The sequence below is a fragment of the Cricetulus griseus genome, chromosome 4 (assembly GCF_003668045.3).
Source record: "Cricetulus griseus strain 17A/GY chromosome 4, alternate assembly CriGri-PICRH-1.0, whole genome shotgun sequence".
NCBI lineage: Eukaryota > Metazoa > Chordata > Mammalia > Rodentia > Cricetidae > Cricetulus > Cricetulus griseus.
The window spans coordinates 190,783,459-190,797,892 of record NC_048597.1 but is presented as its reverse complement, the minus strand read 5'-3'; the positions used below and the strand labels follow the sequence as shown (position 1 = coordinate 190,797,892).

Here is a 14,434-nt window from a genome sequence, read left to right as displayed (position 1 = left end):
ATAGAAAGGCACTTGCTAGGAAGTCAAGGGGTTTCAGTGGGAGAAACGGCAGATGAGGGAGGGTAATAAGGGGTAAGGGGAATAAAATCCATTATATATACACATACATTGTTTGTGGAAAACATCGGTACATCATAAACTGGGCACGCCTATGGCTCTTTAAGGAATTGCCTGTATTTATAGGGTGAAATTTCAAATCAAGCAGGGACTTTACAGGTACATTGTAAATTTGTCTTTAAAAATTGAAAAATTAACATTTCCTGTTTGTACTTATTAATTTATTATAGTTTTCTAGACAACCTGCTTTTGGCACGAGTGCTTCTTGCCAATGCTACTTTCAGCCGTGCTGAGAAGGGTTTAGGAAAGAAACACAGCTTCTGCTGTGATGTGCTCCGACAGTGCAGTCTAACTTCTTGAATTACACTTTAAAAACCGGTTCAAGGGACAGGAGAGGTGGCTTAGGAGCTAAGAGCACTTGTTGCTCTTACAGAAGACCCAGGTTCAGTTCTCAGCACCCAGTTGGCAGCTCACAAGCATCCCTAATTCCAGCTCCATGGGAGCCAACTCCCTCTTTAGACCTCCTTGGGCACCAGCCACTTACATGATGCACATATATACATGCAGGCAAAACACTCCTACGTATAAAACAAGTATTAGAGATAAGGAAAAAGAGTGTTTCAGAAAAGGTGATAGCACTGGCCTGGGCTGCCATCAATCTGTTAGGCTCATGGTGTAGGAATTGAAGGTATGGTTATGAGTGTGTTGGCAGCCACAGGATATTGAAAGCAACAGGAATGAGATAAAATACCATGGCTTTGACCTATTGAGTTAGTCTGTGGAAAGGCTTTTTGTAGTGTTGCCCAATTGATCCAGCTGTTCCACATCAGCCAATTCACTGTGATGAAGGAATGAAAAGAGGAAATTGCTTTCAGTGGATATCCGCTATGTGCCAGGAACTATGCTAGCAACCTCACACACGTTTCATTTCAGAGTCAACCAACCCAAATCACACAGTTTCAGTGAACAGCAGAGCCACAGCGGGTGATTCCCAGAGGGTGGGAATAGTAGCATTCATTTACCCAGGTACCTTACACACTTTAGGTCAAGTACAATCTGTGAGGTTGCTGTTGCTGTGCCCATTTTATAGATGAAGAGACTGAGTTCACAAGCTGACTCACTCCCTCAAGGTAACACAACCGTTGTGCATGTTTCTAGCACAGATTCCCAGGTGCGTGCTGCCCTTTCTACAACATTGTATCTACTGAAGGGACAAGTCTTGATTATTTCCCTTCCCCTTCCTCCCCTCCTCTCTCCTCCCCTCCCCTCCTTTCCCTCTCCTCCCCTCTTCTTCTAGCAAATATCCAGTGTAACATTTTCTGCCGGATCAGGATGGCTGAGGTTTTTTGTTTTGTTTTGTTTAAATTAGATTATAGTTTTGCCAGTTGGTCACTTATATGGTACAAATATGGAATTTGCTTAGGTAGGAACTGAAATGAACAGAAAACACACTCACCCCAGGGGAGCACAGTGCTGTGTGATTCAGATAAACCTCATGTATAAATTATATCTCGGCAATCTAGTCTTACATTGTTTTTCTTTAATGCTTTCTCTTTTGAGAAACCAATGTCTGTATTTCTCAGTCCTGATCCACAACAATATAAAAATAAGATGGAGTCTTATATAGTTATCTCTTCCCTCCCCTGCCTCTGCCCCACTCCCACTTAATAGAAATGCCAAGTTTTAGAGGGCTCCAGAGAATGGCACACACACACACACACACACACACACACACACACACACACCATACACCCCTCTAGGTTACCACTGGCATTTGCCTCTTTATCCTGCCCTTGGCCCAAGCGATCCTGTGGATGCCTGGGTTGCTGCTTGCTGCAGTACAGCCAGTGTGTTGTGCATGGCCCAAGGCTCACTCTCTTACAGGTGTTAGCTGATTTCTACTTGGAGGGGTGCTCCTTGAAACCCACTCTGAGCTCTACTTGGGACAGCACGCGCCTCCTCCCCACCCTCCTTCATGCTAAAGCTGCAAAGTCTCGAATTCTAATTTACCAATTCTTCTAATTTTCATTTGGGTCTTTGGTTGCCCAGCCGTTACTGTGGGTCTCAGGGAGGAATAGAAGGGGGTGGGCTGGACGGGAGTCTGAGTGACAGGCCCTGGGCTGCACTCGGATTTACCCTTACCCTCTGACCTGCTCCATTGTTCTACAACCAAAATGGTGCCTTTCCTCCCCTGGGATGAGTCCTTTCCCATGGAAAGCTTTGGTCGCGCAAACAACTCTGTGGCAAGACTAGTGTGCCAGTCAGTTTCCCAGAGGAAATAGCATCAATGGATTGTACCAGGGCTAAACTCGTGCCTGCTATACTAACTGGATGGGAGGCCGCCCTAGAGAAATCAGTGTTAAGGGAGAGAGGAAATGTCCACCTATGAGCACAATGATGGCAGAGACGTCTGGTCTGCTCTGCGACCTGTCTGGCTGGATTATGTTGACAGCATTACATTTTCTGAGCTAGAGAAGCCACTATTAAATATCTGAGTGCACTTCCAGTGTTTCAGTGACTTCAGCTTCTCGCTGGAGTCACAGAGAGTTGTCTACACAGAGGTGAGCAGTATAAGGGCAGGCTCCGAAGTCTTTGGAATTTAAGGAATTGTCACAGCACTGCACGAGGGAACCTGTGACCTTATCTAATTTCTAATCCAGGACACAGCAGCTGCCGTACTATTAATATCCCAATGTGTACAGAGAGAGAGAGAGAGAGAGAGAGAGAGAGAGAGAGAGAGAGAGAGAGAGAGAAGAGACCACCGAAGGTTTTTTTTTTTTAATTCATGAATAATGGTGATATTTGAATGACTAACCATAAGGAAAGTTGACTACGTTTTCTAAAATGTGTTGCATAGAATTTTAGTTTTCCTTAAAAATTATAGTCTCTGGATAGTGGATTGGGAATGATTTTTATTTTCTTAATTTGAATTTTTAAAATTTAGCAAAATAGACAATTCTATAAAAATCATTGTAACCTCTTTCTCCTTCCTTCGTTCTTCCTCCCTCCCTCCTTCCCTCCCTCCCTGCCTCCCTCTTTCTTTCTCTTTTTTCCTTTCTTTCTCTTTCTTTTTGTCTTTCTTTTTTCTTCCTTTCTTTCTCTTTCTTCCTTCCTCTCTCTCTCTCTCTCTCTCTCTCTCTCTCTCTCTCTCTCTCTCCCTTCCTTTCTTTCTTTCTTTCTTTCTTTCTTTCTTTCTTTCTTCTTCTTTTTTGACGAGGCCTCTCTCTGTAGCCCTGGCTGGCCTGGAATTCCTGTAGACTAGGCTGGCCTCAAACACACAGTGCCTACCTCTGACTCTGAGTACTGGGATTAAAGGTGTGTGCCACCACACCCTGGCTTTTGTGACTATTTCCAACTGTATACTTCAGTAGCACTAACTCTGTTGACCTTGTTGGGCAACTGTTACCACCGAAGAGCTCAAGAAGTATTTTTCTCATAAACTGGAAACTCTGCATCTATTACACAGTACTTGCTTTCCTCCTAGATCCCATCCCTGTCAACCACTGTCAGCTTTGTCTCCATGAACTGGATGGCTCTAAGTACCTCATATAAGTGACACACACAGCATTTGCCTTTTTGTAACTGACGCACAACCCTTAACATAACATCGTTATGTTTGGTTGATACTGTAGTGTGTGTCAGAATTTCCCTGCTTTTTAAAACTGAAGAATATTCCACTGGATGGGTCTATTGCATTCAGTTTATCTGTCGTCTCGGGGTGGACACTTAAGTCCCTTCCAGCTTGACACTGAGCATAGCTGCTTTGAAGGACTTCCACAAATATCTACTATAACCACTGTCCTCAGTTCCTTGGAGCACACACCCAGCTGTGGAATTGCTGGATCATATAGCAAAGTGTTTCCAAGTTTTTGAGGGACTTCTGTAGTTGTCTGCACTTGGCTGCATCATTTTATTTGCCCATAGGCACCTTAAGAGTTCTGATGTGTTACAACCTCACTACCACTTAATATATTTTTTTGATTTGTTTTGGTAGCACTCTTTCTAACAGTGTAAATATCTTTCATTGAATTGTGGCTTTGATTTGTATCTCTCTAATGGCTTGTGATTTTGGGCATCTTTTCACATGTCTTTTTGCTGCTTGTATTGTTTCTTTTTTCCCCCTTTGGAGAAACATTTGTATATTTGTTCATGAACAGTTTTTGGACTTGTAGAAGTTTTTATTATTCCGCATATTAACTTCATTGGTCACATGCACTTTCTCCCAATCAGTAAGTTGCTTTGCATTCTGCTGGGTATATTCTTCAATGCTTAGAAGGTTTTAAGTTTGACATAGTCCAGGTAATCTACAGTTTTCCTTTCTTTGCTTATGCCCTTGGTGTGTTCAAGAAACAACTGCCAGATTCATTATCATAAAACACTTTCCTTGTGCTATTATGAGACTTTTATATATATTTTGATTGATTTTTGAGCTAATTTTAGTAAATGCTCAAAGATAAGGGTTAAGTTATACTAAATATGTGGATATCCATTTTCCCAATGCTATTGAAAGCTCTCATCCTTCCACATTGAACAATCTTGACATCTTTGTGGGAAATCTTCTAAATAGCTTTATTTACAGGGTTTTCCATTCTGTTGGTCTACACCTTTGTCTTAACGGCAGCACCCCACTGTCTTAATTAGCATAGTCTTGTAATTAGTTTTGAAATCAGAAAGCATCTGACCTCTGACATTATTCTTTCACAAAACCGCACTAGTTACTATAGAGCTCTTAAGAGTTCATATCAATATTAATGTGAGTTCTTCCATTTCTACAAAAATTTCAATTTTGAATATTTTATTTTTAAAATACCAAACTGCTAACTTGAATATAAAAGCAAATTTTAACATGCATCAGTTACATCTCTTTCCAATATTGTAATGAAAGATTTCTCCTGTTGGAGTATGAATGGTGCTCTTTTGTGGGCAAGCTCTGTAGAGAATTTTAGGCTGCTCTGTACCATACAGTCGTAGAGGAGAATTATTTCAGAGAATGCAAAAAGTAGCATTTTAAGCACCAAATGGCCTTTTAAACCAACCATGTCAGAATGTTCTCCTGGTATGTTGTATTACTAATCATGTTAGCTTTGCTTTTTAAAATCCAGGATAAACTGGGTTTCATTTCTATAATAATAGCTAATAACATTATAAATTACAACATTTTAGCTTTTAATCCACTTATACCATTACTATTTACCTAAGTCAGATAAACATGTAATTTAATTTGTATGAGATTTAAAGATAACCCGTTCCATCTTGCAACATTCTGGTGGAATGTACTGTTTTCCTTATTCAGTTTACATATTTTCTTTCAGAATAAATTATAGAGAACAAAGTGACTCCTGAATTATAGACAAAGCTGTCAGATGAAAGACTAAGGAAGTTGATGAAATGTAACTGTTTGGATCTTTTGAACAAGGATTAGTAGTCAAGGTTGTCCTGAGGGGTTCAGGACCAGTTCGACTGACCTTCTCACTTCACATAACTTAAATTTACTCTCCTTGATTTCAACAAATATTTACTGAGTGCCTATCATGTGGCAGGCCCTCTGTGAGGGATGGTAGACACAGCCTCTGTCCTCACAGTGGCTCACCACCCCAGGAGGAAATAGACAAGTAAACTCATAAATTACCTTATGTAAATAGATACAGAGCACTCCAGTTCCCAGAATGGGGAAGCCCTCACAGAGTGGCCATGTTCCGACCTTCCCGATGCAGAGATGGGGCTATATTTAAGCCGTTAACTAAACCATACAAAGGAGTGGTAGTGTTTGAGAATAGCATCATTCTGGGTCTTCCATAAGTAAAGACAGATTTGTTTTTGTTTTTGTTTTTTTTCTCAAATATATCGTTTGTGGAAAGCCAATGGCTCTTGGCAGAAATGCCATGCTTAAAGCACACCAGATCATCTTCTAGGGGTGGGCATCTACCCTCCCTACTGGGCATGCTTCCTTCCAGCCAAATCAGGGGAAGACAGGGGCCAGAGGGGCATCACCTAAGAGTCTGCAGCGAGCTGCCTACCTTAGGTCAGTGTTTTTTGAAGTCTGTGTTTCGTCATAAACACCCAGGTAAATATTAAGATGCTGTTACTATTCTGGAAGGTGAAAGAGCAGTCAACAGTTTTAAGTCATAGTGAGACTGGAACAAGCGGATCTGTTGTTCTGCTGTTCATATGTAGGTATAAGGTACCTGAGAGGATTATGAATGTGTTTACCACAAAGAAATGGTAAGTGTTCAAACTGTCTTGAACTGACATATTAATATATATTGAAGCATGACATAGTCCCTTGTAAGGATGTACAGTTTCTACGTGTCAAACCAAATAAATGATACTAACCTTGTGTAAAGTTATAAACTGTCACTTAATGTCTTCCTGTGAGTACTGACACAGGAGATTGCATTGTTTATGTGTGGGGCATTGTCATTCCCATTGTGCTCCCAAAGTGACATGTGTCCCCATTTCAGAAATGCAGAAGGAGGGCACAAGAGCAAAGTTGTTTTCCCTGCACACTGTTCACGGTAACTTTGCTTTTTTCAAAGACTTTCATAATCCAGCAAGTTTAAACATAGTAAAAATTAGTAACAGGCAAATAATCAATAACAGCATTTTTCCTTCCAACACATGTGTTTTGAGGTTCAGTTTCTGAGCACCGTGAGGTCAGTTAGGGATGCTCTGCTACACACCGGATGTTGTGGACTACCCAGTCTCCTCACTGGCATCGCCCATAGTTTGGATGACTTGTAGCTGTTTGCCTGGGTCTGGCCTGGATTTTCACAGTCCAGCTTCCCAGGATTCTGTCCCCTTAGTGACCAAGGCTTATTTGCAGGCAAACTGGGATAATGGTGAGCCTGATTTGTCTAGAGCTGGTAAATACATCTCCATTTCCAGGGACTCTGTTGGTCGGAAGGGACCATGATCCTTCAGTGAAGAAAAAGTCAGTGGGACTGATAACCCCAGGATATTGTGGAGGAAATCTAGGAGGCAGCAAGTCCCTGGAAATGAGTGAACCTTCATTAACATCACAATGTATTTGAGAGGGCACAGAAAAAACTGCAGACATGAGCGTTCTATTAGGGGAAAGGTTTTTAATGTGGGTAAAAGAAGAGAAAAGATACCAAGGCCTCTGGAAGTGTCCAGAGCAGAGAGAAAATAAAGCAGACTAGACATGGCCAGGGCTATAAGGAAGCAGGAGAGCTGTCGAGAAGAGTGGAGATAGAAAAAAAATAGAGCATAGCAGAGGCCAAGAGAGCTTGGCTCTCCACACAGCATGAGAAAGCAGGTAGAGAATTGCCAGATAGCGCCAGAGTTCAGGTGAACAAATCACATGGATTATAAAGAATGGTTAGTGGGAGGGGCTTTGGACCTAACACACAGCAGTCTTTCTGTGGTGCTGGGTTGCCATCTCTGTCCCAGAGCAGTGGCTTCCAAATGCAGCTATGTTGCAGAATCACTTGTAGAGACATTTTAAAAAACCCAGTGACATGGGGGAAAGCAGTCATGCAATGAAGGTTTTCTTGCCTCAGGTGAGCATGACTCAAGGGCCTGGGTCAGACAATCAGTACTCATCAAACAATGCCATAGGCCAGAGGCTAAAAGGTGTTTTGTCTGATGAACTCAAAGAATGTCTTTCACAGACAATGGAAGAGTGAGTTTAGAGAAGAGTTTTATTTTCAGGGAGAGCTTAAGAGAAAGTAAGCAAGCAGAGCTCCCATATAGCCCTGGGGAGGGAAAGAGAGGGGAGGGGAGGTCGCAACTTTGTACAGTTGGTTCTCTCCTTCCACTTCACATGTGTTCCAAGACTCAATCTTGGGTCACCAGGCTTGCCCACTGAGTGTCTTCATCTTAATGTGTCCCTTCTGGGTCTTTATAACATACATATCTGACCATGTCACTGTCCTGTGGATTAAAAGCCCAAAGCTTCTTGCTGCTCCATGACTCAGTGTGTGACTCACAGGGTTTAATGTGAGGACATCATTGCTGTTGTGCTTTATCATCTTTTTGGATGTTTCATAGTCTTTCTCTTAAGACTTTTATTATTTCTTTAATGAGTATGAGAGTTTCTCCTGCATGTGTGTGTGTATATTAACCACAAATGTGCCTGGTGCCCTCTATGAAGATGATATGGGATCACCTGAAACCAGAGTTACAGACTGCTGTTAGCTAGCCAACATGTGGGAGTTGGGAACTGAACCCTGGGCCCTCTTCAAGAGCAAGTGCTCTTAACTGTTGACCTTGTCTCTCCAGCCCCATGTTTTACAGTCTTCTGTAAAAGCCCTTCTCCATCTTTACTCACTGAGATTTCAGGTTACATCCTCCTGGAAGCCTCCTCTGTTAGCTCAGATTCAAGTCAAGCATTCCGGATAAACATTGTTACTCCCTATGTTTCCTCCGGTTCATGCTTACTGTACCGTATTATAAATTATTTCCCATTGTCGGTATCCCTTCACCCTTGAATTTCTGAGGCTACAACTGTTTCTGTAATACTGAGTACAATGCTTTGTACAAGGTGAATGTACGTAAGTTGTTTAATGAATGATGGATTCAGCTCTGCTTTTGAGCCCAGTTTCATTTTATTATGCCTCTTGACTCGGGTTGTCAGGCAAAGCCCGAGCCCTGCCATGACTTCATGACTCACCTGTGGCCCAGGGAAGCACAGGGTGGCTCTTTGCTGCCCCCACATGTTTTGAATCAGCTCCTGCTGCAGCCAACTGAGGCCACACCCCTTGTTCTCCAGTGTTACCATGGGCACAAAGGGCAGTAGGTCTGATGGCATGGGACTTCCATGTTTCTTTATGTGCCTGGATCTCATTTGTTTCATCGTCAGTAAGCAGATTGAACATTGTGCTGTCTGCTTCTACAATCCCCCTTCCTCCTCTCAAACAGAAGGCAGCTCGCTTTGAGAACCCTTTTCAAAGCATTCTCTCTGGTCCACGTACATTTTGCAGAGCTATTGGGAGCTCCCTAGAGTCCTGGGACCTTAACCACTTGTTTCTGGCTTAACTTCTCTGTGGAAATAATGTTCAAGGCCAGAAGCTTTCTGACATGTGGGATTTTATCCTCTTTCATGAGTATCAACACATTTCTTTAGCCTTTAAAAAAATTGTTTGTTTGTTTGTTTAAGACAGGGTTTCTGTGTGTAAGGGCTGCCTCTGCAGCCAGAGTACTGGGATTATAGGCATGTGCCACCACCACCACCAAATCAACACATTTCTCAAAATGGAGCTGTAAAGCGGTTTTATCCCCAAAGTGCAGGACCTTTTTCCATACACTGAATCATGTATTTGAAGTAGTGAACAAATTTATTGTGGTCACATAGTCACCATCACTAACCCACAGATTCAAAAGATGTTATGCACAGGCTGGGTGTGCATCTCTAATTGCAGCACTCTGGAGGCAGAGACAGGTGGATCTCTATGAGTTTGAGGCCAGTAAGTTTCAGGCCAGCTATAGAGAGTCCCTGTTTCAAAATACACACACACACACACACACACACACACACACACACACACACACACACACACCACAACGGCAGGTGAAATGGTTCAGTGTATAAAGGTACTTGGGGCCAAGCCAAATGACCTGAGTTTGATCCTTAGAACACTCATGGAAGAAAGAGGGAACCAACTCCTGCAAATTGTCCTCTGACTTCCACATGCATGCTGCAGCAGTTTGCACACACTCACACAAGCAACAAATAAATAATAAGTAAGTACAACAACTGTAATAAAAAGATAACACAGTGTTGAATTACTCTGTTAAATTCTTTTCAGGACAAAACAAAACAAACAACAAAAACCAGCCAAGAGGTAGTGATGCACTCTTTTAGTCCCAGCACTCGGGAGGCAGAGGCAGGTGGATCTCTGTGAGTTTGAGACCAGCCTGGTCTACAAGAGCTAGTTCTAGGACAGCCTCCAAAGCCACAGAGAAACCCTGTCTTGAAAACCCAGAAGAAACAATTATTTTCAGGTAGCAATATCATAGGAACGGCATTGCTGTTTTTTCCAGTGTTGTGTTTATAACCATTTACAGAGTTTCTTAGTAAGTTCGTGATGGCTGGAGTTGCTCTAAGTATGTGATACACTGTAGCTCTTTTATTTGATAATTAGTATCTAGATTAAGCTAAAATGAAGTGTGTAACACGTGGTGTCATATTATGACTAAGTTCAGGAATAAGTGTTTTGTTTTGGTTTGTTTTAGTAAAAGAAATAGGTGTTTCCTTGTCTCATATGGAAGCACACACACAACAAACAAACAAACAAACAAACCAAACCTGAACAGCCAAAGGCTTCCTGGACAACAACAAACAATGCTGGAAGTATCACCATAACCAACTTTCATATACATTGTAGAGCCATAGTAACAAAGACATCATAGTACCGGCACAGATACAGAGACATAGATAGATAGAAAAGAAGACACAAATAAACTCATGTAACTATAGCCAACTAGTATTTGACAAAGATGCCAAGTACACACATTGGTGAAAAGCCAGCCTCTCTAACAAAAGCTGTTGGGAAAGCTGGATATCTGAATGTGGAAGAATAAAATTAGTTCCAAATCACTCATCCTGTACAAAAATCAATTCAACCTGGATCAAAAACCCTAATATATGACCCCAAACCCTGAAACTTCTAGAGGAAAACACTTCAAGACATGGGTATAGGAATAGGCAAAGCCTATCTGAGAAGGATTCTGGTAGCTCAGGAATAATATCAAGAATTTACAAATGGGATTGTGTGGAATCCAAAGGTTTCCATCCACCAAAGAAAACAAGTGAAGAGAAGCCTGCAGAAGAATATAAAAATCTTTGCAGCCACACATCTAAAAGAGGGTTAAAATCTATAATTTATTTAAAAATTCAAAAAGCTGCATAGCAAAGTTACAAACTAATCAGTAAATGGGCTAAAACAGTCAACAGGAAGTTCACAAAAGATGAAGTTCAAATGGCCAATAAATATGTCAAAGAAATGTTCAACATCGTCCATCAGAGAAAACAATATTGAGATTCTATCCCACCCCAGTCACAATGGCTATCATAAAGAAAGCAACATGCTGGCAAGGACTCGGGGAGGGAGAGCTTACACACTGTCTGTGGACTGTAAATGAGTGCAACCACTAGAGAAATCACTAAAGAAGTTCCTTAGTAAACTAAAAGTTTATCTTTACCATATGACCCAACTATACCACTCTGGCGTATCTACTCAAAGGACTCTAAGTAACAAAAAAAGAAAAGAAGAAGCAGAGGAATAAGAAGGAGAAGGAGAAGAAGAAGAAAGGGGAGGAGCAGGAATAGGAGAAGGAAGAGGAGGAGGAGGAAGAGGAGGAGGAGGAGGAGGAGGGAGAGGAGGAGAGGAGGAGGAGGAGGGAGGAGGAGGAGGAGGAGGAGGAGGAGGAGAGGAGGAGGAGGAGGAGGAGGAAGAAGAAGAAGAAGAAGAAGAAGAAGAAGAAGAAGAAGAAGAAGAAGAAGAAGAAGAAAAGCCAGGCAGTGGTGGTACATGCCCTCAATCCCAGCACACTTGGGAGACAGAGGCAAGTGAATCTCTATGAGTTCAAGGCCAGCCTGGTCTACAGAGCAAGTTCCAGTACAGGCTCCAAAGCTACAGAGAAACCCTGTCTCAAAACAAAACAAAACACTCTAAGTCAACACGTCAACACAGCATAGAGATTCTCTCTCTCTCTCTCTCTCTCTCTCTCTCTCTCTCTCTCTCTCTCTCTTTTGGTTTTTTGAGACAGGGTTTCTCTGGGTAGCTTTGGAGCCTATCCTGGCACTCGCTCTGGAGACCGGGCTGGCCTCGAACTCACAGAGATCCACCTGCCTCTGCCTCCCGAGTGCTGGAATTAAAGGCATGCACCACCAATGCCCGGCTGAGATTTTTTTTTTAACATTAAAGATTTATTTTTATTTACATTTATTTGTGTTTACCTGCATAAGTTTATGTGCACCATGTGGAAGCAGAGGCCTGCAGAGGCTAAAAGAAGGTGTTGGATCCCCTGGAGCTGAAGTTACAGGCAGTTCTGAGCTGCCAGACCTGGGTGCTGGGAACCAGATCCCTTGCAAAAAGCAGCCCACGCGCTAGTTGCTGAGTCATCCCTCTAAACCCTATACTTGCACTTGTATGTTTACTGCTGGGCTACTCACAATAGCCAAGTCATGAGTCAGGCAAGGTTGTTTGTTGACAGATGTGGAAATAAGAATGGTACATGCATAGTGGATTTTATCCCATCATAAAGTTGAACAAAATATGTAGTAGACAGGAAAATGGATGGAAATGGGGACCATCATATTAAGCTAAATAAATCAGTCTCAGGTAGATAAATACTGCATGTTCTCATCTGTGAATCCTAGACTCTGTACAGATACATAAACCCCATAGATGAAAGAAGACGTGAGGACGAGGGGAATGAGAATAACAGGAAAGGGAATAAAGGAGAAGGGATGGGACACTTGATCAAAGTACATGACATAACTGTGCAAAAATATCCATGGCAACAAGCATTCTCCAGTAAAAGTGAAGTCCACTAGAAAAAATTATAGTAAATGTCTCCATTGACTTAGGACCTACTGTGTGCCAAGTTCTACATCAGTCACTGTATGAATGTATATCTAATTCCATCCTGGCAACATTCACGTGATGAAGCTGTTACGGTTTTATTCCATAGGTGATAAAATTAGCTCAGAGCAACATGTATAAATCACCCAGGTCTCGGACCAAAAAGTAATTCTGAGGCTCTTTAAAGACGGGCCCATCCCATTACACAACAATGTGGATTTATTCCATGTTTTAATTATGTTCTTGTTTGTCTTACTGCTTTAGAATTTACTGAATTTCCTTTATGCTTCTGTCACATAGGCTAGTGTGAATTAATAGTGCAATCCATGCTGTCAGGAGTGTTTACTTCAGTTTATGCTTGAAAGACAACTTCCTGAACACTTTAACCACAGTGTGGGATTAGTCTTCTTCAGAACGTGGTTTGTGGGGCTAGTGTGTGACCAGCTCTGTGGTAGTTCCTTCTGTGAGACAGAAATGCGACTGAATCTGAACAAACATGATGGGAACCTACCTGTTGCTCCTCATGCGTCTTGTATCTACCTACATCAGCGACTGCTCCATCCTCAGATCCACCGCTGTGTTTGAGTAATCTAAAAGGAGTCTCGGCAATGCCAACAAGTGGGTGTAGCACCATCTTTATGACTTCGGGTTTATGGCTTTGTCATGTATAGCCAGAATGGTGACTTTCTCAGGACCAGGCTTCCAGGTAGAAAAGGGTAAGGCAGCTCCAAGTGTAGAGGGGAATACACATCGAACATCAGCTGCATCACAACAAATCAGTTAAAAATAGAAAAAAAAAAAGCACCAAGAAGTGTGTGCATTGCATGATGGGACCAAAGACAATGTCACATAGACCTACAGCCGTGGTGTTCTTGAGAGTTTCAGTAAGATGTTGAGTTAAACCACTGAAAAACTAACCATGACCTACCAACCTGAATTGTCTGGTGATAGGCTAGATGGTAAAAGGCTAGAACTTGATGTGAATTAGTGAAAAGACTAGCCCAGCACAGTGTGAGTTCTCAACCATGTGCTTCTGTGCAAAGCAAATTACTTATGAGAAGGGAATCAGTAAAAAAAGCCTGCTCGTTAATTGCATATAGAATTCTAACTACAATAAACGGGGTTATAGAATAAAGGGAGTGGGGTTTCCTACAGATTTGAATACTATATTGAGAGCATAACTAGGAAACTTGAGGATTTTGATTGTTGCTGACCTCATATACATTGAAACAGGGTTTCCTGGACCAGTCCTACCTGCCTCCTCTCTCATATCACTGCTACTTAAGTAAAGCAATTTTTGTGTGGTTAATATTAGCACAAATGCTTTTTCTGCTACCCTGCTTCCTAGCAACCAAAGCAGAGTATCTTCTTGCCAATCTACTGTTGTTGTTGGTGGTGGGGAACAGAACAGGATCCCCAGTGAATCTACCTGAAGCAGTGGGGTATACCCAGTAAGCTCTGTGCTGATTTTGTGAGTGCGATGTGTGAGCCGCAGTGTCATCCATCTGACCTTGCTGTACTTTCTGCCACAGGCTAGAGAAGATGTGATCCACATGCTGAAGACTGAGAAAACCAAGCCGGAGGTTCTGGAGGCACATTACGGATCTGCAGAGCCAGAGAAAGTGCTTCGGGTCCTGCACCGAGATGCCATCCTCGCTCAAGAGAAGTCCATAGGAGAAGATGTCTATGAGAAACCCATCTCAGAGGTAAAGCAGGGCAGCAGCGAGCCTCCCTAGAAACTGCAGAGAGACCACCCCTCTTCCTTTTATATGCTTTGATGCTTTCTCCCAAATGCAAAATTGTTATGATGCCCTAATATAGAATTAAGT

At 42.2% G+C, this 14,434-nt stretch overlaps 1 protein-coding gene across 3 annotated transcripts in view; it reads left to right on the top strand.

Annotated features, from left to right (window-relative positions):
- Positions 1–14,434, top strand: part of Filip1 (filamin A interacting protein 1) — a 103,397-nt gene that overhangs the window by 26,275 nt on the left and 62,688 nt on the right. For all 3 annotated transcript variants that reach the window (XM_035443820.1, XM_035443819.1, XM_035443818.1), the window contains exon 2: positions 14,138–14,311. In XM_035443820.1, coding sequence (XP_035299711.1) covers positions 14,138–14,311 — 174 coding nt within the window. The remainder of the gene's footprint in view (positions 1–14,137; positions 14,312–14,434) is intronic.